At 33.5% G+C, this 23,813-nt stretch overlaps 1 protein-coding gene across 2 annotated transcripts in view; it reads right to left on the bottom strand.

Moving 5' to 3' along the window:
* Positions 1–4,860: 4,860 nt before the first annotated feature.
* The window catches only part of LOC138331547 (clustered mitochondria protein homolog), a 28,293-nt gene continuing 9,340 nt past the window's right edge, over positions 4,861–23,813 (bottom strand). For both annotated transcript variants that reach the window (XM_069279241.1, XM_069279242.1), the window contains exons 4-35: positions 23,074–23,217; positions 22,091–22,203; positions 21,484–21,553; positions 20,848–20,932; positions 20,151–20,229; positions 19,538–19,688; positions 18,835–18,971; positions 18,417–18,508; positions 18,034–18,136; positions 17,031–17,243; positions 16,727–16,767; positions 16,305–16,359; positions 15,635–15,713; positions 15,358–15,463; positions 15,146–15,236; positions 14,610–14,796; positions 14,023–14,088; positions 13,661–13,722; positions 12,966–13,043; positions 12,610–12,680; positions 12,268–12,340; positions 11,988–12,149; positions 11,471–11,534; positions 11,238–11,328; positions 10,719–10,905; positions 9,955–10,146; positions 9,433–9,513; positions 9,055–9,180; positions 8,709–8,794; positions 8,248–8,377; positions 7,538–7,746; positions 4,861–6,602 (exon numbers count right to left, since the gene is read on the bottom strand). In XM_069279241.1, coding sequence (XP_069135342.1) covers positions 6,323–6,602; positions 7,538–7,746; positions 8,248–8,377; positions 8,709–8,794; positions 9,055–9,180; positions 9,433–9,513; positions 9,955–10,146; positions 10,719–10,905; positions 11,238–11,328; positions 11,471–11,534; positions 11,988–12,149; positions 12,268–12,340; positions 12,610–12,680; positions 12,966–13,043; positions 13,661–13,722; positions 14,023–14,088; positions 14,610–14,796; positions 15,146–15,236; positions 15,358–15,463; positions 15,635–15,713; positions 16,305–16,359; positions 16,727–16,767; positions 17,031–17,243; positions 18,034–18,136; positions 18,417–18,508; positions 18,835–18,971; positions 19,538–19,688; positions 20,151–20,229; positions 20,848–20,932; positions 21,484–21,553; positions 22,091–22,203; positions 23,074–23,217 — 3,704 coding nt within the window. In that variant the 3' untranslated portion in view covers positions 4,861–6,322. The remainder of the gene's footprint in view (positions 6,603–7,537; positions 7,747–8,247; positions 8,378–8,708; positions 8,795–9,054; positions 9,181–9,432; positions 9,514–9,954; positions 10,147–10,718; positions 10,906–11,237; positions 11,329–11,470; positions 11,535–11,987; positions 12,150–12,267; positions 12,341–12,609; positions 12,681–12,965; positions 13,044–13,660; positions 13,723–14,022; positions 14,089–14,609; positions 14,797–15,145; positions 15,237–15,357; positions 15,464–15,634; positions 15,714–16,304; positions 16,360–16,726; positions 16,768–17,030; positions 17,244–18,033; positions 18,137–18,416; positions 18,509–18,834; positions 18,972–19,537; positions 19,689–20,150; positions 20,230–20,847; positions 20,933–21,483; positions 21,554–22,090; positions 22,204–23,073; positions 23,218–23,813) is intronic.

A 23,813-nucleotide genomic window follows, 5' to 3' on the forward strand; every position in this document is an offset into this window, starting at 1 on the left:
GGTACATACTTTGTGAAATCTAATATAATTCACTGGAAAAAAAAGAAAAAACAGGATCTTATACAAAAGCATATTATACTGTAATATAACAATTCATGCCATCTGTCATGGGGAGACAACTCTGTAATGTGAAATAAGTCAATATATGACGGCTTGTAAACAAACATTCATCTTATGCATTAAATCTCCAGAAATTCTGTGTATAATCTGTTTAAGATGCTCCACTGCTGACAGAGCATAAACGATATTAATCAATTTAATAATTTGTGTTTCATCATGTATAAATATGTCTAATTAATACAAAAATAATATGAAATAATTTATTTTGCTTTCGGTACATGCGCAATCAATACTTCATTCCATATAGGACATAATACAATGGAATTTTTTAGGGATGCAATTAATTATTTTTGATATTTTTGTCTTGAAATGAAATTAGAAGCTCAAACTTTTCAATGGTGGTAATGGTGTAAAGTAAGTAACTTTTGTAATTGAAGAAAATCACTTAATCGTCTGCAGCTGTTTTTGATAGCAAAAAAATGTCATTTGTCAGCGGTGGAGCATCTTTAAATCATTATGATAATCACAAAATATTTACAGAGCAAGTCCCTTTTTGTTAAATTAATGTATCAAAGGCAGATGTGATAGAATAGAGTTTGATACAAAGGTGGGATGAATTCAATGATAAAACTACTGAAGACAAAATTATGTGTACCATATTATGTTGTAGACCTAACAAAACTAATCATAACCAATCATAAACATAGTTGAATCTGTAGAATTAATTACATATAGTTGAATCTGCAGAATTAATATAGTTGAATCTGCAGAATTAATCATATACAGTTGAATCTGTTGAATCTGCAGAATTAATCATATACAGTTGAATCTGCAGAATTGATCATAACTATACGACTGAATCTCCTTATCTTGAAGTTGGTGGAAGTTATTTAGACCTAAAAATAATGATTTGGACCTAATTATCCCAAGTATTTGAGTACTCAGAAATTAAATAAGAAGAGTTACTTTTGATCAGGATCAACAAAATATCATAAATTGTTCGAGGTTTTTGATGAAGGTATAAGGAGATTCGTTTGTGTATATATGTAAATACAACATTAACAAATCTTGTGTCTTTGTGTTCTTCAGTGTATAACCTCTGTATATCTAGAAACTGGACAAATAATAGTACACTCCTTCAAGGAAATTGAAATTATTTGGAGCAAATTGTTTTTGTGAACTTATTTTCTGCATAGTAATTAACAAAAAGAAATTGTCGATGATGCTAATTAGATAGGATTGTTAAAATCCGGATCTACAAGGCGAATTCGTTCTATCCCGTTTCCTATATAATATTTTAACATCTTTCTTGTCCAGACAAGATGTTTTCACTAGCATGCAGTGCTTTCAGTACTTTGATCTACATAAAGATTTATGAGAGATTCACACCTCGTGTTCAGTGACCTCCCTCAAGTTCTAGTCTAGTCAAGCTGTGCATTTATACATTTTACAGTTTATTCATCATTATTTTATGTTCTGTTTACATGGGTATTGTTTTCAGTAACCTGTTGTGTGTTAAAATATGTTGCTTTAAACCAAAATCCAAATGTCTCCATTTAATTAATAATTCATTTTTCAATCAAGATGATCATGTTTCCGATTGAACCTTGTAATAATATTGATAGATCATGTTGCTTCATTTCTTGTTTCTATCGTAATTTTTATGTTGATGGTCAGAATAATTCATGATTTGACAACAGATTTAGTACAATGTAATTTATTTCAATCTGTATTTTTTGTTGGTCTAAAAACACATCTTTTTCTATGATGTGAAATGACCGCTTTAAATAGAACAATTGTACACTCGTTCAAATGTCAGAAATACACGAAATGCCTGCTCTACACGAGTATTGTACCTTTCAGATGATGCACATCTTCATGAAGCTTCAATTGCTGTGTGTGTACATTATTTTATGTTAAATTTAAGCTCCAGTTGTGTGTGGTGAGAGAGTAAATCCAACAAGATGTGGTTCTATATTAACCAACAATAAATTTCTGATAAACCTGTTTCATTTTTGGGTTATGATTCAAGCTGTCCTCCGACAATCCTGGGTGAATGGACTCCTGACGTCCGCGTTGTTGGTTTGGTGCCAGTGTTGATATAGACTTGTAAAGGTGTTTTTGGTATGGCCAATCATTGTATAGAGGAAACACAGGATTTACTAATTTTACTAGTTTTATTGATTGATTTCGACATCCAAACAGTTTGGATATGATGGATCATAGATTTAACACACAGTTAACAACAATATATGGTACACTACCTCTCAATGCAGAAAATATATTCATGAAAACAGAAAACAAAATACACAACAATCGGATCCCATTTTTCATCCTTAGAAGCTCTTTCACTACAGTTAAAGTTCGTTGGACAAGCTAACACAAATGTCAGGAATTTTATCATTACATTTGCAATTTTTGTTTACTTCAGATACACAAAATTTACATCAATACTACGCTCGCCATTGCATAAATGCATCCAATGTTACTAATTACTAATAATCGGACATAATTCGTAAATCCTCTTTACTAGCAAGAAATATACAATGTGCCTAGTTTGGGATACAATGCATATTTATAATCAATTGAATTAACAGGCATTTAACCCACAAGATGTATAATATATGTACATAATGGCTACATAATTTAACAATATCATTGGATGGAAATTATAAGTGTTGTTTTTTCTTACAAAGTATCATGCCGACAGCCACGGTTTTCATTAAAGGTGTAACATAGGTATACAATATAAACAAGTAACTTATAAAATAATTATATATAATATAATCATGTTACTTGTGTCAATATTAATCGATACCTGAGCATCTCAATAAGTAAATTAAAATCTGTCAAATAGATTAAGATATAAATATCTGGCATATTTCATTTGCAGATATCTCGTTCATTCCCTAAAATCAGATTTCAATGTGTACCGGGGTATATCTATACATTTATATTTTAACTTAAGCAAATATTCGATGATGCCATCAATCCATAATAAAATCACTTCTATTCAGCTGGGTTCATTTGGAAAGGATTTGGTTCATCTACAAAATATTTTCAGGAATATATTTTCATTTTCATGCCATTTACATAAATATGTACTAAATGTGAACACAGTGTAAAACCACACAGATTGACAAATTACCTCCCCTTAATACTGGTTACTATACAAACGTCACAATCCAAACCACACGCTGACTTCCGAATTACCTCCCCTTGTTTAGTACTAGACTTGTGTTAAGTACAAACTTGTTAGAAAAGAAATAATGCAATTCTTGTACCAAGACTAGATCCGTAGATCTCCGAAATCTGGATAAATGCCCTGTATCTATTCCTATACAATCAGCAAGAGACTAGAGCAAGACCATTAAATGTGATAAAATATGTTAATTTCGGAAAGTTAATAAACTAAATCAATAGAATATTTATAAGGCATCATTACAGCTGAATTCTGTTTAAATCAAGGGAAGTAATCCGGTGTATCGCCCGGTAATTATAAAATACTATGTTGGTTATATCATTTCAATAAAATTAAACAATTAAATGCACAAAATAAAATAATGTATTTGGTTTACAAATATCTCTATAAGAGGTATACTATATATATATATTGTAATGATTAATGTATATGAAAAAAATAAATCTTAAATGACTTTTATGTGAAAGACTTAAAAAATCAATTTACTGATAGCTAAATGGCTACATGGGTTTTAGAAACCACTCCAGACTATATGAATCTTCATCCATTACAAACTCGTACCCAGATTGACCAGAACACAAAGCTAAAGACATCACTGTTACTCACTGTAAATCAGTAAGAAAACCTGCACAACTATCAACAATGTGGAGAGAGGGGAATCCTAAAAGGACAGTGCTACAAGCAAAAGGCGATTTGATCTTTAATGCATGGCAAAGATTGGCAAATTAGGCATATTAAAGATACTTTGGATATAAAATATTATCCACTAGCACTTATGGTTCTCAGTGAACAGCTGAAATCGGGAAATAAAACATTACTTTACATTATAACTCTATATGAATCACTTATATTGGAATGTAATATCTACTAGCCAATTGACACTAGGACTATGGGTAAAGGTGAAAGGTCAACTTACAAGGTCACATTTTCTATGCTATCAAATAACAGAAATTCAAATCCAAATTGATGTATTTATGCATTGATGCCAATTTGAAAAAAGATTTAGCCAATATTGTCATTTGTAGATATAGAATTTGAACCATTGCACTAAACACATCTTAAATTACAACATGGACTGTTCCAGCTTTTGTTTTGGAGGAGTTTAAATCTGAATGAAGGGGTGAAGGGAGAGGAAGAGATTGAAGGTCACTAGTTATTGGGCTATAATCTGATATATATAAATTTGATCCCGTCTGCCGAGAGTAAGAAAATTACTTCACTGGTGAACAGCAGTCTAAATATATCCAGATAATATATGTGTGATTCCAGTATCTCATTCGACATTATAAGTCTGATCTACCCAGCTGGTACAGCAGGGTCGTAAATACACCCACACAGCTAACATCTACCACATAACATTACAGGCGAGTCTATCTACCTCATGCACAACTATTTCACAACACACACATAATGTCACACAATCTATTCACTCATCTCTCCTGTCAACTTCTACTGTCTCAAGGTTCAGATTTCAAATTCAAAATAAAAGTTAAGATATAAAATTAAAGACCATAACAGCTATCTAAAACCAAAGCAATTTTCTGAGATTTTGAATTTTGATTTTACCTTGCAATTAACTTTTTTAAAGCTTCTTAATATATAATATATGCATAATTTCCATGCACAGACAATGATAAATAAGTTCTAAAGATTCTAAACTGATAGATGGAACATTATGACGAGGATTGAATCATGATCTATGTACAAATGATTTGAATATATTATATATTTACAAATGATTTGAGGGCGACTTAAACTGAACTCAAAAAGATATCACATATATATATATACCCATACAGACTGGCTGTTTAAGTGGTGTTTGATATTTTCCCCATTTATTGTGATAATATTACGTCTTATTCTAGTGCTGCTATTGGCACTGTGCATTTTGTGTTCAAATATCACAAATATCACAGTGCTCATAACAATTTCTAAACCTTGTCAATCTAGTAGTTCATAAGATTTCAGAACACATCATTGCAGTAACTTTTTCAAAATCAATTTTGCACAAAACTATCGATTTTTTTAGTGAAACAGGTACATATACAGCCCTTAAATTATCAATACCTTGTCTCAATTTCTCAACATTGGAGCCTGAAACTCAATCTATAGTTTGCTAGACTTGTTCCATTCCAGTCATTTATACAAAGGTGGTCAGTGATTATCTCCAGAGATGGTTTGTAATTAATGTACTATCTACTGATCACATCTATAAAACTGGGGTGTAAAATAACCCCTATCTGCAAAACACACACAAATATATTCAGTAATGTTTAAATTAGAGATTGTTCAAATTTCCGACACATCTGATTGAAGTGATTCAATAAATCAGATTCATACATTTCACTCCTAACTTGAAAATCTTTATAACACATCAGAAAATCTCATTACAGCACACATTATTAATATTTATAATATTCTAGGTATAATTTTTATAACAATGCATTAGAGTGACCATTAATATGCTAGGCTGTAGACCAGACCTTATTTTAGTTCTGTCACACACAACTAGACATTTAAACAATGCCGATATTGCCATTGGTCTGTAAGCCGTATTTAATCTTATCTAAATCTACAGTAATCTTGTAGTTTATCTCCATAGGACAACAGTAATCTAGTACTGCTAATCAAGGATAAATTAGGATCTAAATGCAAACAACATAAACAATACAATCAGCTTGCACAGAAAGGTTCAAGTTTAAGGTGCACTGAATGATTGTCATTAATGTACCGCCTTAGTTAGGTGCGTTTCTGGCAGACAAGTTGTTCTTAAAATATTGCCGAGAAGTGATTCAGTAAAAGTTGGGCGACGTATCACAGACATGCATGCTATGACATGTGTCAGTCTAGACATGTATTTGTTCTGTACATGTACACAAAGAAACCACAGTCTGAGGCAGCATTTACACGAGAATGTCCGCTTTCATGCATCATCCAAATTCCGAGCAAACAGGAAACCATTCATTCCAATCTCCTCTAAATGGCGATTTCCATTTCAAAGGAAACATTTTGACAATATGATGCACTGAACCGCTGAGGCTTGCATACCTATACTGAGTTTCACTGACCATTAGCGACAACAACTTCTGGAGATTGTAAAACTTGATTCTGTTGCATAACTTTGTTTTTCATCTCTGCAATGTCCCCATGACACTTGGGTGCTGTACAGTCTTTTGGCATATTTTCTTTATCCTCTGTGTTGTTCTCCGCGGCTTTGTCTCCTTTCTCGTCTGCGGTGTCGTTCTGTTTGTCTGCACCATTCGTTTTGTCGAGGATTATTGGTGCAGACTCCATGGAAGTCTGTCCCATCTGTTGTTTGATCTTATCAAGGTCATTTGGGCTGGAAAAGTAAGAAATACAAACATATTTTAGTTGATGAATTAAAAATTCAACACTCTCATAACAAACACACTTACAATAAATTTTTGGTTATAACGTTTTAACTTTCATTCTCCATCAATGGTCCAATAATTTATAATATGTCTGTAATATGTGCATAACATACAATGCTTAAATTAAAGGGATATCACTGGTCTACAGAGGTTTATTACTACCATGTTTTACAGTATAAACAGTACTTTTTAAAATTACGTTTTTTTTGTTTGGTTTTTTTTTAAATTTTTTCAGAATTAGATAAACCTTTCATTATCTGAATTATTTTATTTAATGTTTTTTTTCTTCAGATTTAACAGATTTAAATAAACCATTAATTAACTAAACACAATTTTGGGGAAAAAAGAACATTTAAACATGATATTATATGTTTCTAACAGGTATTAAAATCATGTAAAAAGTTTGTTACAAACCGAAACAAGACCTAACATAACTGATAACACACATACCTTTTAACAATCTAAGAAGATTTGTGCTGAGAAAATAATACCCTTCACTTCCATAGGGTGGCAGATGGGGTGTAAATATTGTAGATTAGTTCGAATTAAATGTTTGGAATTTATAGCATTTGGTGACATTGTCAGTTCATTTACAAATGCATGTAAGTTTCTGATTATCTTGGAACTGTAAATCTTTGATATTTTGGTTTCGTAGATTTTTTATGTCATAAGGTTTCTTTTGACACATAGGTGAAAATTTGATTTGTAAACATCTATATAGAAGTGATTAAGGACGAAAGAAATTGACCTTCATAATTTTGAATAAATACTATGCACAGAAGAAGTAATTTAAAGTTAGGTTTTGTTCAGTCTGGTAATTTAACCTTAAACATTTGTAATATAACAAGTGAATTTAAAGTAATTTCTCTAAGCTCCAACTCACCTGATCTGTACAAAGACAATTCCGTTGATGGCGTTGAGCGTTTCCATCACGCTGGCGATGGACGGTGTCTGTATCTGGAGAGGAGGAAGTGTGATACTCTTCTCTCCCTTGTAGATCTCATTCATCTTCTTCTGGAACACCACAGCCTGTTGTGTGAGGTGTTTTAGGCAGTCTGAACTCTCCTTAGTCCGGTCGTGTTCCTCACCAAGCTAAGGTGAACAATTAAGTAGGCATGGTATATCACTCATGATAGTTCATATTGACTTAACTAAGACCTACGAAGCTAAGGCAAGCAATGTAGTTGTTATAGTACACAACTCATAGAAGTCTGGACTAAACTCAAACTCATTGCTGCAAAACAACCTGTAATAGGTTGGAAATTGTATTGCATTTATATATCATAATATATATATAGTCCAGTAATTCTTAAAAGTTATATTGTACTGTCAATAAATGAAACATCTATATTTTCATTACGACAAATTGTAGCATTTGAACAATTAATTACATCATAGCTTGGTCTGGTAGAAATGTCAAAGATGTCCTCTTTACTTTGGACGGTGTCTGCAGGTAGTTTAGGTTTTGTGAATCACAAATGACAAACAAAGTTGTTTTCAATAGAATGATAATACACACTTCCTTAGGTTGTACTCAATAGAGTAGAGAATACTGAAAATTTACTTTAGCCATGTATTATCTGGTGTACATACCATTTGTTTGTATATAGCATAGGCCTCTTTCTCGGTTTGTAGTGCGGCTCGGAAGTCTCCACGACACGAGTGAGTCCTAGCGACCAGGTGATAACTCATGGCAACCTTTAAACTTAGCTTACGATGGAACCTAGAAAAAAATATCAATTATTTTATTCTGTTGAATTCTTAGTGATACATATAAATACTAAAATACAGTAAGAGATTTAATTTTAAACACAGCATATATTTCCATATGACATAAGAAATGGAGTGAGCAGTTGGTCATGAATTCCTTTTTCGATTATCTCAGCATCTCTACTTGAAAAATATTTCAGGATCTCTGATTTCAGGATCTCTGAACTAATTTATTAAAGTAAATTGTAGAGAAATACAGTGTTCAACAGTTGATCATGAATTCTTTTCTCAATTATTACAGCATCAGTGCTGGGAAAATATAGGATGTTTGAAGTGTTTCTTACTTTTGATTGAGTTGTAGAGCATGTTCCAAGAATCTAAGGGATAGTTCATACTCTTCTACAGCATGTAGGATTAGACCGATGTTACTCTGAAAGACAGCATTTAGGTCATGAATTCAATTTTCGAAAAGGCTGGCGAAACATTAATAGTATCATTAATTGGCGTAAATCTCTAAGACAAAAATGATAACTTCATATTAATATAAAGACTTTATAGAAATAAATGATTTCACTATCTCAGGAGCAAACTAATTGAATTAATTCTGTTCTGTTTATGTTGCTTTTAGTATTTCGTGCATGACAACTGACCTAGATAATTTTTCACAGTCAATAAATCTGTATAACTTACATCAATGAGAGCAACTTCGGGATGTTCCTCGCCGTGACACAGTAAAGCAAGGTAGCGGGTACGGTACATCAAGCGTAGAGAACTGGACACTTGGTTATTTGCAAAGCAGTAGAGTGCCAGGTGTGACTGAAATAAATAGGATTTAAATGTTTCAGCTGTAAGAACAAAGTAGATCAACAAAGATAATTTTCTTCTAAAACAAAAGGAGATCACTAGACCTCTTGTATCATAATTCATTAAGAGCTATTGTATCATTGGTGTGAAATATCATTCCGCTGTCATGTCAGTGAATATTCCAACAAGAAAATACTGGCCATTTATTCTAGAATTGTATAAAACACCAATATAATCACCATATTTTGGTGTGACAGGACTTACATATTCTGTGATAGTGTTGGGGTGATCCAGTCCTTGCACTCGCTCACTCATCAGCACCGCCCTCTGCTGATATGACAACGCCTGAAAAAATGAGAAATATATGTGTCATGCTTTTGTCTTTGCTCTAATGAATAATAAAATCAATAATTCATGTTTTCCCCCAGTCAAATGTATGTACAAACAAAAGTAACCTTGTATTTCCTATCTGAGAAAGAAATTTAAACTAGTTTAAAGTAATTTTGAATCAAACCAAGATTATTTATTCCCCTCTCCCCCTCCCAAATAAAGTCAAAACGTCCATTAAGAAGAAAATATGTGACTTTGCTTCTCACCCCTCTCCATAGTCACCAAGAATGTGGTTGAGTCTGTCCATTTAATTAACTAATTAATAGATAATACTTTGGACGGGGGGGGGGAAGGAGGAGGAAGGAGAAACAGCATTATAAATCTTTATTTTTCATTTCAAAAGGTTCATTTGAAGGACAATGAAAATACAGAGTACTATGTGACTCTGCTGCTCACCTCTCCATAGTCACCGAGGATGTAGTTGAGTCTGGCCATCAGACGTAGACAGGCGGCCACCTCGGGGTGCATGGCCCCATACACATTATTGAGGAGGTTCAGAGCCTCACTGATCAGCTCATATCCTTCCTTTAACAGGCCTTGTTGTATCTTAGCCTGACCGCTCGTGAAAAAGTGATATGCATCAGAGGCCTGTAATGAATCAAAATGTTTATAGAATCATCAAAAGTTCTTCTTTCTTTTTTCTCAAATAACACAATTGATAGTAAACATTAACTTTTGTATAAGAAGGATATACCACACATTTTACCATTGCAATGTAAGTGCTATTTCATGCTTAATTTCAGAGAAGAAGTCGTTTACATGAAAACAGCCAAATTGACCTCTTTTGGGCCCAATCATTTGTACAATATTCAGTCAGAACCTCATAAGAATGCTACCAGTCAAGTTTTGAAAAAGTGATAAGCATCAGAGGCTTGTAATACATCAAATAATCTAAAGTATTACCATTTAAGACAACTCGTGCTAAACACTTTCGTGAAAGAAGCATATATTAGGTCAATGACTGTAATGGCTAACTTCCAAACAGTTCTCCATCTCTGAGAAATTACATGATTAAATCAACAATATTTATACCAGTTTTGTACAAAATAATTATGTCTCTATCAAAGTGTTAACAGACAAACAAATAATAAAGCTGATATTCAATTCATGCATCAGCAGGGTCAATTATCTATTTACTTCTCGCCAATACAAAATCCTACCTTTGGATGAATATGTTTGACCCTGGGGAAAATGTTGACGATGTCCTCCTCGTAGAAGACTTGTTTGTTCCTCGACTCGAGGTTGTACTCGCGTAAGAGGATCTGTATTCCACAGCAGCGACACACCTCTCTCAGCATGGACACTCGCTGTAGGCCATACTTCTCTATAGCACTGTCCACAGAGTCACTGAAAACAACAACAGTATGCAATGTTAGTTTCATATTAAGAGGCCCATAGGATATGTATAGGACTGTATATACATCTGAACTGGCTAATTCAGAAATAGGACAATATCTCAAATTTCATAACATTTAATACCAGACTCATGTACATGTATTGTAATTATAGATTAATCTAGTTTTCAAATCATTTATTTTCTAGTTCAGCATGCTAGAGCATTTATCATTCAGGCTAAACTTTTTATTTTATTGCTTAAAAGGAGATTCATTGAAATAATTTGGCAGAATTTCCAGCAAGTTGTAGATACCTGTGTTTCAAGTCATTTATAAGACACTCACCACTCCAGTTTGAAATAGAAGTAGTCTTTCACTTCATCTACAATCTTCTTCCACATTGTTTTTGGTGTCTCTGAAACCCATTCTACATTGTCTGCAATAAAACATAAACAAAGTTTATTATTCTCAGATTGTTTTGAAGAGTAAATAAAGAACAAGTTTTTTTAATCCTGAGAGATTAGGGTCAGAACTCTAGCATGACATCAGATTTTTAATAAAAATAGTAAAACACTTACCCATGCTGAAAATTGCAGCTTTGTTTTTCTTTATATTCTTTCTTCTGGCTTTCTTGCCCTGTAACTAAAAGATCACATCACCATGAGTACTGAATTGGGACCAAATGAAAGTGACAAGGAATCTCGAAAGGATCATTACTCTGGTGGTAGCTTGTCTCAGGGTAGAATGTGGGTTACTACAGTTTATCATTTTATAGAATTTTGGTTTTATTATTCTCCCAATAATAATTTGTAGTGGCATTTAAGTATCAATCAGAGAAGAAATTCTGATTCCTCATCATTTAGATGATTTATGTGATGGGTTTGGTCATTTAGGAACAACAACAGACCCCAGTATACAATGTGTATTTAGTGATGTGTTTTGGGAGACTGCGATAGGTTGTAGTTGTCTCTCCTTGTTATAATGAAACTCTTTTTTATAGTGCTGTCGCACTGAAACATAGTCAGACACAAAATAACACATTATACTGGAAACAGGGAAACCAGTAGTGACAAGAATATATATAAAGATTGATACCTCTTCAGCAGTGAGTTGAGCATGAGGTGTTGTGAATGATCCCAGAAAGCAGTTTAGGAAATGACTGACAGCAGAAGACAGGCTCATCATGTCGACTCCCTGCATGTAGGTCTTAAACAGGTGCTTGACCGCCCTTGTAATTAATTCTCCTACAGCAATTGTCTGTAGAGCAAAAGTAAGAATTAATATTTCGTTTATCTACAGCGACATTACAACAAATTGGTACAAGTTAAATTTGTAAAACAACAATCAATATTATAGAAGAATCTGTGGTACTTACATGTACATAGGATAGGATTGGGTACTTTGTTAACATCTCGGTCACTTTACCAAGGTATCGCATGTTGATGCCTCTGAAAACACAATGGTAATTCATTATGAGCAGGAACATTACTTTACCACAATCGACATTCTTCACCAGCGTTATTATTCTTCTAAGATAGATGAGATATTGTTGCAATATAACAAGGAAAATTGGCATAGTAACCTGGTCGCAATACTACAACTTTATAAATCATCTGTTTTAAATACTGAATTTGTTGGAAAGGATTGTTACTGTTTCTCTAATTATATAACACCATATAGTATTGGTAAACTTTTCACTAAGTTAACTGACACTTACTTGGTGTGCATGGCCTCTGTTAACGTAGATCCATCGATAGGTGATGAACTGTGGTCCATACAATCACTGATCTACAAACACAAAACAAAAGTTTAATCATTCAGTTGATTTGGATACTATCGCTTTAATTAATGTAATCCCATAAATCAATTCTATGTGTGGTATCCTTAAACAAAATCTGTTTCCTCACTTTACAGTATCAATTTAAAGGACTTGTTTGCATGCTGATCTATTCCACAGACCAATCTTGAAATTCATGAATTCTTAAAGATCATTTCCCCTAGTTTTTCTAGCAGAGATATTTTCCACAGTTCTGCGAGAAACTAACCCGATTTAAAGTCATTTGATGTACTCACCAGTGAAGGGATCTGGTAGACCACCAGGAATTCTGCAGCATCCTTAACGATCTGTTTCTCCCGTCGCAGATTCTCACTCTGAAGTAAATAATTCACACATGTAAATCAGAGGTCTTCCAATCACATATACTATGAAATTTAATTATAGAGGATTATATGAGAGTTGATTTGATGTCATTTTGTATTTTTTTTTCTGAATTTTTACTGCTTAAAGGCCCATTACCCTTCCGGAGCAAAATATAAAGGTTTCTTAATAAACATTAATAACATCAGAAAATGCGTACCGATGACCTAAAATAAGGTTACGACACCAAACATATGCAAGATTTCCTATGTAATATATGAAAACACTGTGGAGAGTCAATTCGCTGTTTTGCCGTCTGGCGCATTGATAGTCAACTACCGCCCGGTATTTAGGACGACGGCGGGAAACATAATACGACCCGCGTTATGAAAATAAACATTTTATTTATTTTAATCAAATAGTTCAGAAGGTGATGATAAATGTAGTATTAACGGAAAGTTAATAATTTTTGCGACTCTACAAAATTATCGATCTTGTTTTACATTCCCATTTTAAAAATTTAAAGTCGTTTCGGAAAGGTAGTGGGCCTTTAAACATTTAATATGCCTTTACCCTTCACTTGAATATAAATATAGACAGAAAACTGGTATACAGAACAAATGTATCTTACTTCTGGGTCTGCATGCTTCACATGAGCTTGGTAAACATCTGGGTTGAATGTGATATTAAACTCTGAAAATAAATAAAAGTATGCTATCAACTGTAGCGATCGGAAAATATTGTTGCTGCGGCAGCTTATGTCAGAAGAAAAGAAATATCTGTATGCCCCCTGCAACTTTGTCACAGGCAACAAATCCAGCAAACAAATTGATCAGTTTCATGATTTCCTTTTTACTTGTATATATACGGTATGTCATTTTGATGTTTCATTTTACAATGTCTTTGTTTTTCATATGTCAACTTTTTTAATCTGCATATTTCAGCATTTTTCTGTGTATCTGTATCATTCTGTGTTGTCTCACGAATACATACCTGTATCACTCAGGGAGTTGACTAGTTTGGCAGCCTTCTTTACAACATCTTTGGTGTCTTCCTCCACTGTAACATATCATACAGAATTATCAATAATTTGTATTCCTTCATTTTTATTCCTAACTTTTATTTTACTCTTAAGCTACACATAGTATATATTATCAGATAAAGTATGTTTTGTGTTACACATATATTTACAGATAAAGTATGTTTTGTGTTACACATATATTTACAGATAAAGTATGTTTTGTGTTACACATATATTTACAGATAAAGTATGTTTTGAAAAATTAATTTCAATCCAAATGTATCTTTTCTGATTTCATCACAGAACATATTTGGAGGTTAAACAATATCTGAATGTCAAATGCCCTCCACATGAAGAAACGACAGCTAAAATGCAATGAAACCATAATTCTAAACTAACACTATAATTATGTCCCCAACACCTAAATTAAAAGCAGAAACTTCCAGTGTGCTAGACCACTAACATGTTTTGACGTCGATGCCTGGCAGTATCTGGGCGACCTGGTCAGCCTGTTCACCTAAATTAAAAGCAGAAACTTCCAGTGTGCTAGACCACTAACATGTTTTGACGTCGATGCCTGGCAGTATCTGGGCGACCTGGTCAGCCTGTTCTGCCTGGTCAGCGTTGGTCAGCACTTCCACCAACTTCTTGTCCTCTTCTGTAACAGCGTTCTCTTCCTTATCGGGTAATGGTTTCTCTTCTCCTTCCTCACAGTGGCCGTTTGTAAGTGGCTTGGACTTTTCAGCCTAAATAAAGGAACTTTATTACAACATGTCAAAATGCAGGTCACAACAATCTACTTCTAATGGAACATGAAACGCTGTCACTTATGTCAACCCCTAATTCAATCAAAATTCAATGTTACGGAATTAATCAAAAGCACACGTAGGAAAACACATAAGCATCAAAGGAAGGAAAATTAGAAATGAAATGATCAATTTCATATTTTCACACCAAACGACTTTTCACAGCAATCTGATTTTGAGATTTGGATTATAATAAATGGTTCTGTTGTTGCTGTGTTTGAAACAATTTTATGGCAATTGATTTTTATGATTTTTAATTCTACCTTTGAATACAGTGAAGAAGCCTTACCTTGGCATCTGCCTGCACTTTGCCTTGTCTCTTTAACTGTAGATGTTGATAGTTGATTGCAGCATGTCTCACAAATGTCACATATTTGGCCCTACAACAGCAAAGATGAACTTAATACAACAGAAAAAGATTTTTTTTTTTAAATTCTGATATAATGGAAACCAAACTCAGAAATGAGCCACAAGTCTTTTTAATCTAAAATAACAACATACTCAACAAAGGCCTCGACAAGTTCCTGTCGTAAACAAGCCAGACGATGTCGGTGTTCCCGTGGGAAGCCATGGTCTTGCATCACAGCACTCAATTCCTCCATTTCAACTATAAATAAACCAAAACACTTCAGGAAAAGCATTTGCCATAGTTAAAAGAATAAAATATACATTTCAAACTTATCTGAGCATTTTAGTTAAGTGAACTTTAAACCAACTTATTTTCTGCAGCAACTTGATTTCATGTTTCCATTTCAACAACTATGGTATTCAGACCTACCTGGTAAGTAGTTGACGTCAGGTGGAGACGTACGCAGCAGGTCCAGTACATAGTAACGTCGGTCATTTCCAATAATTCCCTGAATAGATAAACATTGACTTAAATTATGGTCTCTATGGTCTCCTACATGAATGTTATGCATTATTTTTAGTCAGAAAATTGCTTGTTGGATAAAATCATGATGTAATCAATATCTGTTTGTACCTGCTATGTACTTCATTTTATAATAATAAAGGTAGTATATTTCACAAAAGTTTTTTTAATGCAAATAACAAATCTTGTTGACAACTGAAATAACTAAAGCCAGAGTTGAGAATTAATACCCCCCGCTGCACAAATGTAGTAATAACTCCATTAATAGGGGACATTGCAGAACCCTATATAGTTTACTTAACTCTTCTTTATGTCAGGGTTCTATGTATCAAATTGTATCAAAATCTGTCAAGTAGTATTAGTTTAAGAGGAGTTAGCCGGACAAAGTTGTGTCTACAGACAACCCGATTCCAGTATACCCCACCTAACTTCGTTGCAGGGGGTATACTAATCATATCAGTTCATATACTCCTTGATAAAAGCTTATCCATTCTCAGCTTGAAGCTTTATCTAACACAGTAGTCCTTCCAGTCAGTCACTTAGACACTTACTTCCAGACAGTCACTTAGACACTTACTTTGCATTCTAACGAGGTAAACAGCTCTACTTCTTCTCCTTTTTCATTCACAACCCTGAAAGGAAAATTTTGAAGCAGTTTGAAATCAGATCATGAATAGCTTCTTTATAGCTTAATTTGAACTCACCTCGTTAAATCATTTTATACTCATAGATCCCACCAAATATGAAGCATTTTGTTTCAGACCAAATGTTACATAATTATGTATTGAAGTACAGTGGACATACAATGATCAGGAAATTTATTATGGATGAAGTAAACGAAATCCGGAAAATTCAAAATCCAAAGGGTTTCAGCTGGAGAGGATAGTGATTTATGGAGAGTTAACTGTACAATTAACTCGAATATTTATAACAAACGTAGAAATTTTCTCGACTTAAGGATTATAAGTTATGAATGTACTAATTGCAATAAACACTCACTTGTGTGGTCTGATTTTCAGAAGACTTGCTGTCTTTTTGAGCTGAAAAATACATTTAAATTGTGCTTAGAACACATGTTTTTTAAATGGAAAGTTGAATTTGATGTATACACACAATAACAAAACACAGCTAAAGATATTAAAACAGATATTTATAACTACTTTTTGTCAACAAAACCTTAAACATAATTACATTTCAAAGGTTTATATTATATTTATGAATTCCTGGAATCAACCGGGCAAATAACTTGGTTATTTAGGTTCTCTTTGATAATTTGAGAAATAAATCAATGGCCTGTACTTACAATTTCTTGATATTTTTCATTGGTGACGACAGTTTTGCCGAAGTCTATGGAGCCGTAGACAACAGATTGTTCCTGTTCACGCTCCAGTATACCCGGTATGATGGACTGGGCGGTGATTCTGTAGCCACGGTAATCAACAATTACTGTCCCTAACGTGTACAGACCTTCATGGTCCAAGTTAAAGTAGGCTTTCACTCCCTGTAGGTCATTTCCCTGCAACACAAACATTCAAGTGATTAGCAATTTATTTCAAATACTCTATACATACATATAATATGACTGAAGGCAAGGCCTTAAAGGACGCCGCCAGATGTTTCAGTAAGCATAAATTATGTTAAAAAGATCAATTTATGGAAATAACGGAGCCAAATTTTTGGTTTATTTTTTATCCATACATTCACGTTCTATCTTTGTCCCAAAACCCCCATTTGAGAAGGAAACCCACATAAGAGAAGAAAGAAACTTTTATTTCTGTAACAGATATGCCGTCTTTGGTCAGGTGATTATATTGGACGTTAGTTTATCACTTGAACGCTTGCAAATAAAGAGCACTGAGCTTCTGTCGGATGAAGATCACGTTCGTTGGATCTTAAAAGCGTTTGAATCGCTTGATTATATAATGAGCTGACTTCAAGCATTGCATTCACGCTGGTGACATTTTTTACAGTGGATAAAAAATATGGCGGCCGCAAACTGAAGCTGTTAGTGTGTAGGATTGAATTTTGAAGATTGTGTTTTTTCTTTATTTTCATGTATGTGTTACCTTAGAAGTGCTTCGCACTTCGAGCCCGATGGGCTGCGCCCTTATAATCTTTAATGAATCTAGTTTTTACTTTTGAGAGACCTGGAAAGCAAAATTTACAACTTTGGGAAAGTTTCATGAAAGTATTTATGAACTATAATAAGTGAAATATGACATTCTCAATAGCGATAGAGAAAATCTTAATGAGGTATTTTCTTTATGTGGTAGAAGAGCATTTCTGATGTCAATCGAGCAACTTACAGGGGCTGTATAAGCCGCAGCATCGCCACCAAATTCTTTATAGTGATCACGCACATCAAATCCAAGGCTGAAGAATATGTTGTTCCAGATAAACATCTGCATTCTGTGAAGAAAAGTAGAGAATATTTATTTCCACATTCATAGAACAAGCTTAGGTGAAATTCCTGGTAATTCAATTATTAAAAGTGTATATATCCAATATCATTAATTTTTCATATTCAAGCTTTTGCCAGAAATATCCTTTTCTAAATTCCTTTTCTACAAAATGCTACGGTATATGTTTTTATTTATATTGTTAAAAATATTTCTAAATGAAACTATGAAGCAGATTCTAAACCTTGTATTTTGAACTAAAATTTCAGGTGATATAGAAAATGCCTTACTTGGCTTCCTCTCCTGGGTTGATGGCCATTACATTACCATCAATAACAGCCATAGCACCACGCGTAGCGGCCCCCACAAAGTCACTGTGCACCTGGAAATTGAATATTCCAGATATTTTTTAATTTCAAAATTACAAATAAAACATAATTGTCTTCTTTTTTCCATAATATTTTCTATTATAAAACGAAACTTAATATTTCAAAATAATTGGGACTATCTGATAATTTGAGTTAAGAATGACAGTTTGTTTGACCAAAAAATAAAGTGATAATTTAAAGTTTACACAAGATATTGCCGTTTTATAATTAATGTAATTTTTCTTTCCTCGAGACATATTTGAAGTAGTAAATTGCAGTGACTGATTTTTATTCTTTGAAGATTAAGTTAATCAACTGATAACTCGTCACTCAGACACACCTTGAATATAGCCCTTTCCCTGATTAGTCTGTCCGGCAGTGTTTTACGTGGCAGTTCCTGTGTTGTCTGTACTTCTTCATTCCACTCACGAGTCTGGCCGGGGATGTGTTCCTCGTATCCAAGTCGTGTGGAAAACGCTGTCAACAAAAGTGGATTACAATGTACTCAGTAAGACTGGCATTATCCTATATCAAATCTTAATTTAGCATTCGTTACTGCCCTTAATTTGTAATTCTATTTGTTCTTCTGTGTCTTGACAAAGGGGCAGATCGTTTAGAAAATTTGACAATATTTTGTCCACACAGTTAGAATTACTTCTTTGCCCTAGATATACTACTTAAAATAATTCGCATCCTACAGACATATATTTATAAGGATCCAGTGTTATATGGAACACAACCGTTGATATTACTTCCTTGATCCCATTTAGCATCTTAATTCAGCAGTATAATTACTTTATTCATGCAGCCATAATACACTGAGGCCTTAACTTTAGAATATTTGAAATTGTTAAAAATTCATTTCAATGTTGAATGAAAAATCAGTCCAATTGGGATATCATTGTATTTAGATATCAATTGAGAAATGATGAGCCTTACAAAAATAAAGTGACAATATGATCATCCAACTCCAACACTTTACTCCACAAGTTTCCATTGTATAGCTTTTTTATCATCATTTCTACTTTAAGCCTATTACTTACCATCTTCTGCGCGGATATAGTCGACGTTGTGTTCTGGCTGAGGGGCCATCCAGCTGTATATCTGGTATGGAGTTGGTACTCTCTCAAATGGATGTTTCTGGGCTCTCTTTTTCAACAGTATACTGAAGTTCTTTTTGAAGGCAGGACTGATCTGTAATCAATAGTGTAGCATTAACAGAGGCTGCAGTGATTTTCTTTCGGGGTACAATTGGGGCCGAATAAAGGCCCCTTTCCCTAGAGAATTTTTGCTGTATTTTCCTATTTCATGTAAATATTTTCCCAAATAAAGAAAACCTCTTTAAGATGTACATGTTTCAAGAAAGATGCAATGTATTGTTTTCGTACTTTTGAGGTACAGGCGCCTGAAATGATCAAGTATGAAAATTCCTGGACTGCTGAATTTGAATGTAAACAAAACAGTTTTTATGAGTTTGCTTGTTTGTTTGTCAGTTACAACCCCGTCTTTCTTTCTACTCTAATGAGCCTCCTCTATGAAGTAGCTAGTGACTATCTCACTAATCAATCCAGGCATTTGTGGGGAGAGTGCAATTTCATGGGGTTGGAATAGTTTTGTTAGATCAATGCCGATTTGTAACTAAAGTAATTAACTCACCTGAGTAAGGAGATCTATTAGAGAATGTGATAAGAATTTCTGTTGGGCAGCTTTAGGATTAAACTCTTCGTCTGTTGATCTGGAAAGAACAAGACAGAAATGACAATATATTCAAACATTGATTAATGATTTTAACATTTTTATTCCATTCATTTCTCTTTTTTACAGGTACAGTCAAAGCTGCCTTAGCAACCACCTCAATAAATATGCTAGCTTTACAAGACCACTTTCTTTGGGCCCCAATTGGTCAATTTCTACACAATTTGGCCTGTGTAGAAAGATCTCTTGGCTATAAAGAATTAAAGACCCTTTTCCTTGCATCCTTGGGTGGTCTCTATAAACAGGTTTGACTGTAATGTTAAAAGCTAATCAAACTTGGAACATCTAGCTGAAGAACATTAGGTATCAGTTGTTTAGTGTGGAAAATGTAATGCAAAGATACTTTTGTAATTTATCAAGAAAAAGAAAATTGATATCAACATAGTGTTTATAATTTGCATGGAAATCTTTGCAGATTTATTAGTATCTCAAAGCAAAATCGTCCGACCCAGTAACATTTTCCCATACAACAGCACACAGACACTGCATTTTAAATCCAACACCTCTTGTGGACACACAGACACTGCATTTTAAATCCAACACGTCTTGTGGAATATAAAACATATAAAACATAAGATACAATAAATTCCTGACTTACTGATTCACATAGAAACCTCTTGTAGAAGCTGTGATGTGGTATTTCTTCTCCTCAAGTGTGACAACATACAAGTACAGCAGATCACCTACAAGTAAGGAATCCTACTTTAAAGTTGTAAGTTAGAATATATTATTTCAATATCATCATTCAAATTCAACCTAATATCTATGTAGGAAACATTCAGAAGAGAATTTACTTTTCTTAAAGACATTTTATGATTTCCTGTGAATCGTATTCTAAGAGAAAACAAGGGTCATTTATTTGAACAAACTTGGTAGCCCTTCATCCCAGCTATTACAGGCCCAATACCAGGTCTATAGACCTCTTGGTTTTCAACAAGAAGTTGTTTAATCATTTTAGCTTATTTGACTCCTGTGACCTTGAATGAAGGTCAATGTTATTCATTTGAACAAACTTTGTAGCTCTGCATGCTCTAAGCCAAATTTCAGGTCTCAAACTTTTGTTTAAATGGAAAATTTGACGCTGCACCACAGCATAAGCTCATTTGCCCTTCATGAAGTTCAGGCATGTAAGCTAACAAGTGAATCCCATTCTAAGATTAAACAAACTTGGAGACTGAAAGGGATAAAGAAATCTCTACATTATTATTGAAATTTCGCCTGTACTAATACATACCATGCATTCTCCTATTGCCTGGTGGAGGGTTCCAGCCACTGTATGTTAGTACTTTGATACAACTCGGCCCCTTCAAAACAGATATAAACAGGTCTGAGCTTCTCCAATCAAATTTGAGTTTCATAAACCATTTCAATATTAACTTTATGCAAGAATTCCAATTTAAGAGTTATTCCATCAGATTTCAGATAAAAGAGTAATCATACAAGGTTTCTGTTTAAGTGTACATTGTAACATTTCAGCAACTCTGTTAGTATATCATATCTATAAACCATAACTATTTAAAATTGGTTTACATTGCTGATAAAATAAAGAAGAATATTTTAAGTAAGTGAAATATGTATCACTTTTTCATGGAGGGATACCTTAAACCAATTTTCTTTCATTTGTGACTTTAACGATCAAAGAAATATACAAAAGATTATCTAAGCGAATAAATATCAACATTGTTTATATATTAAGAAGTGAATTCATTTAATCAAAAATCTACAAAAAACCTTAGCAATCCGATTTTGAAATGGAAATCATAAAATTTAGTAGTCGAAAAGAAAGTTGGTTTAGGACAGCCATCTACCCAACAATACAAATATGTGTATGATGGAGATACCTTGAGGTCCTTAATGCCCGGATGGAGAGGGAGAATGGGCCTTTCTTTGGCATTAGGCATAATGTAATCTGGTGGTGTACAGTCAATACTGTCTGGCTTACTCCTTTTCTTGTCTGTAAACATGTAATCAACACTGTCAAAGAAAGTTTTGTACGCATATTTCCCGTTCTGATCAAGACACAACAGACATGTATATATTACATGTATCTTAAACTGCGAAAAAAACCAAAAAAAAAAACCAACAGTATCATCAACTTAAACACATATTATAATTTGCTTGGTTCTTAAAGGTTTTGTTCTTCCGAATCAAGAATTAAGAAAATAGATAACCAAAGTTTTATTGCTCGTTTTATGTTCATGAAAGAAAACGAAACATTTTTTCTAATATATTCACCCTTTTTTTTTTTAAATTTTGTATTAATGTCCATTTGCTTAATTCTACCTGCCGCACAGATATCTTAGTTGTTTTTTTTTTGTTTTTTTTTGAAGTGTTGGACAGTAATTAACATCTTCACCGACACATTGATTCTATTCCCAAATGGACTTTAAATATAACCTTAGGCATTTGATTTCTGTCTATTTAAAGATGCTCCACCGCTGACAAATGGTATTTTTTAACTATCAAAAACAGGAGCAAACGATTTAGTATTTTTCTTCAGTTACAAAAATTACTTACTTTACACCATTACCACCATTGAAAAGTTTGAGCTTTTAAGTTTACTTCAAGTTTAAAATATAAAATATAATTAATTGCATCCGAAAAAATTCCGTGGTACTATATCCTATATCGAAAGAAATACTGATTGCGCTTGCACCAAAGGCAAAATCAATTGGTTTTTTTTTTTTATATTATTTTTTGTGTTAATTAGACATATATACACACACGATTGAACACCAATTATTGTTCAAATGAAGAATATTATTTATGCTCTGTCAGCGGTGGAGCATCTTTAAGAGGATAAATCACAGAAGAATCAGCTTACCGAGTATGTCACCGCCCGTGACAGTATTTAGGAAGGACAGCGATGAACAGTCCGCTCCATTGTAGGCATCTGAGGGGTCTACAGACTTCAGCAGGTCACGGATGTGACGCACATGTATCCTCGCCTCTCGGATTGTGTAAGGTTCTGAATTTATAGAGTTTAGACACAATTTGACTATTAAGTTTAAAGTTTTGGAGAAAAAAAAACCCACATGAAATTTTACTTACCAGTGTTCTTTTTTCTCATTATTTGTATTTCAACAAAATCTTGTAATTGCAGAGCTGTCATTTTACTGTTAGGCTTGCATTGTTTTATATTGTCAAGCTTTAAATTTCAATTATTTATACAAGATATACATGAATGTGCCATATAAATTTTGTAAGTAGAATTTTACAATTTATTAAGTAAATGTACAAAACATGAATAACCTTTGTGTTTAGTACATGTATACATATTAATTGTGTACACATGTGCCTTATAACATTCCTATTAAGAAGCCCTACCCGTAGTGTGAAGTCGTAACAATGGTTATAACTACCACCAACATCTGGGACTGGAGTGGCTGACCTCATAAATGACAAGCTTAATTTCAATACACTTCTAAACACTATCATAGCTAGACATGGAGTACAGTATCGAGTATCAGGACATTCTCCCTTGGTACCTATTCATATTCTTCTTCTTTTGTTGATGTGTCAGAACTCTAAGGAGTATAACTGATACTGTCAATTATTGAGTTG

This window comes from Argopecten irradians, chromosome 9, assembly GCF_041381155.1.
Source record: "Argopecten irradians isolate NY chromosome 9, Ai_NY, whole genome shotgun sequence".
Lineage (NCBI taxonomy): Eukaryota > Metazoa > Mollusca > Bivalvia > Pectinida > Pectinidae > Argopecten > Argopecten irradians.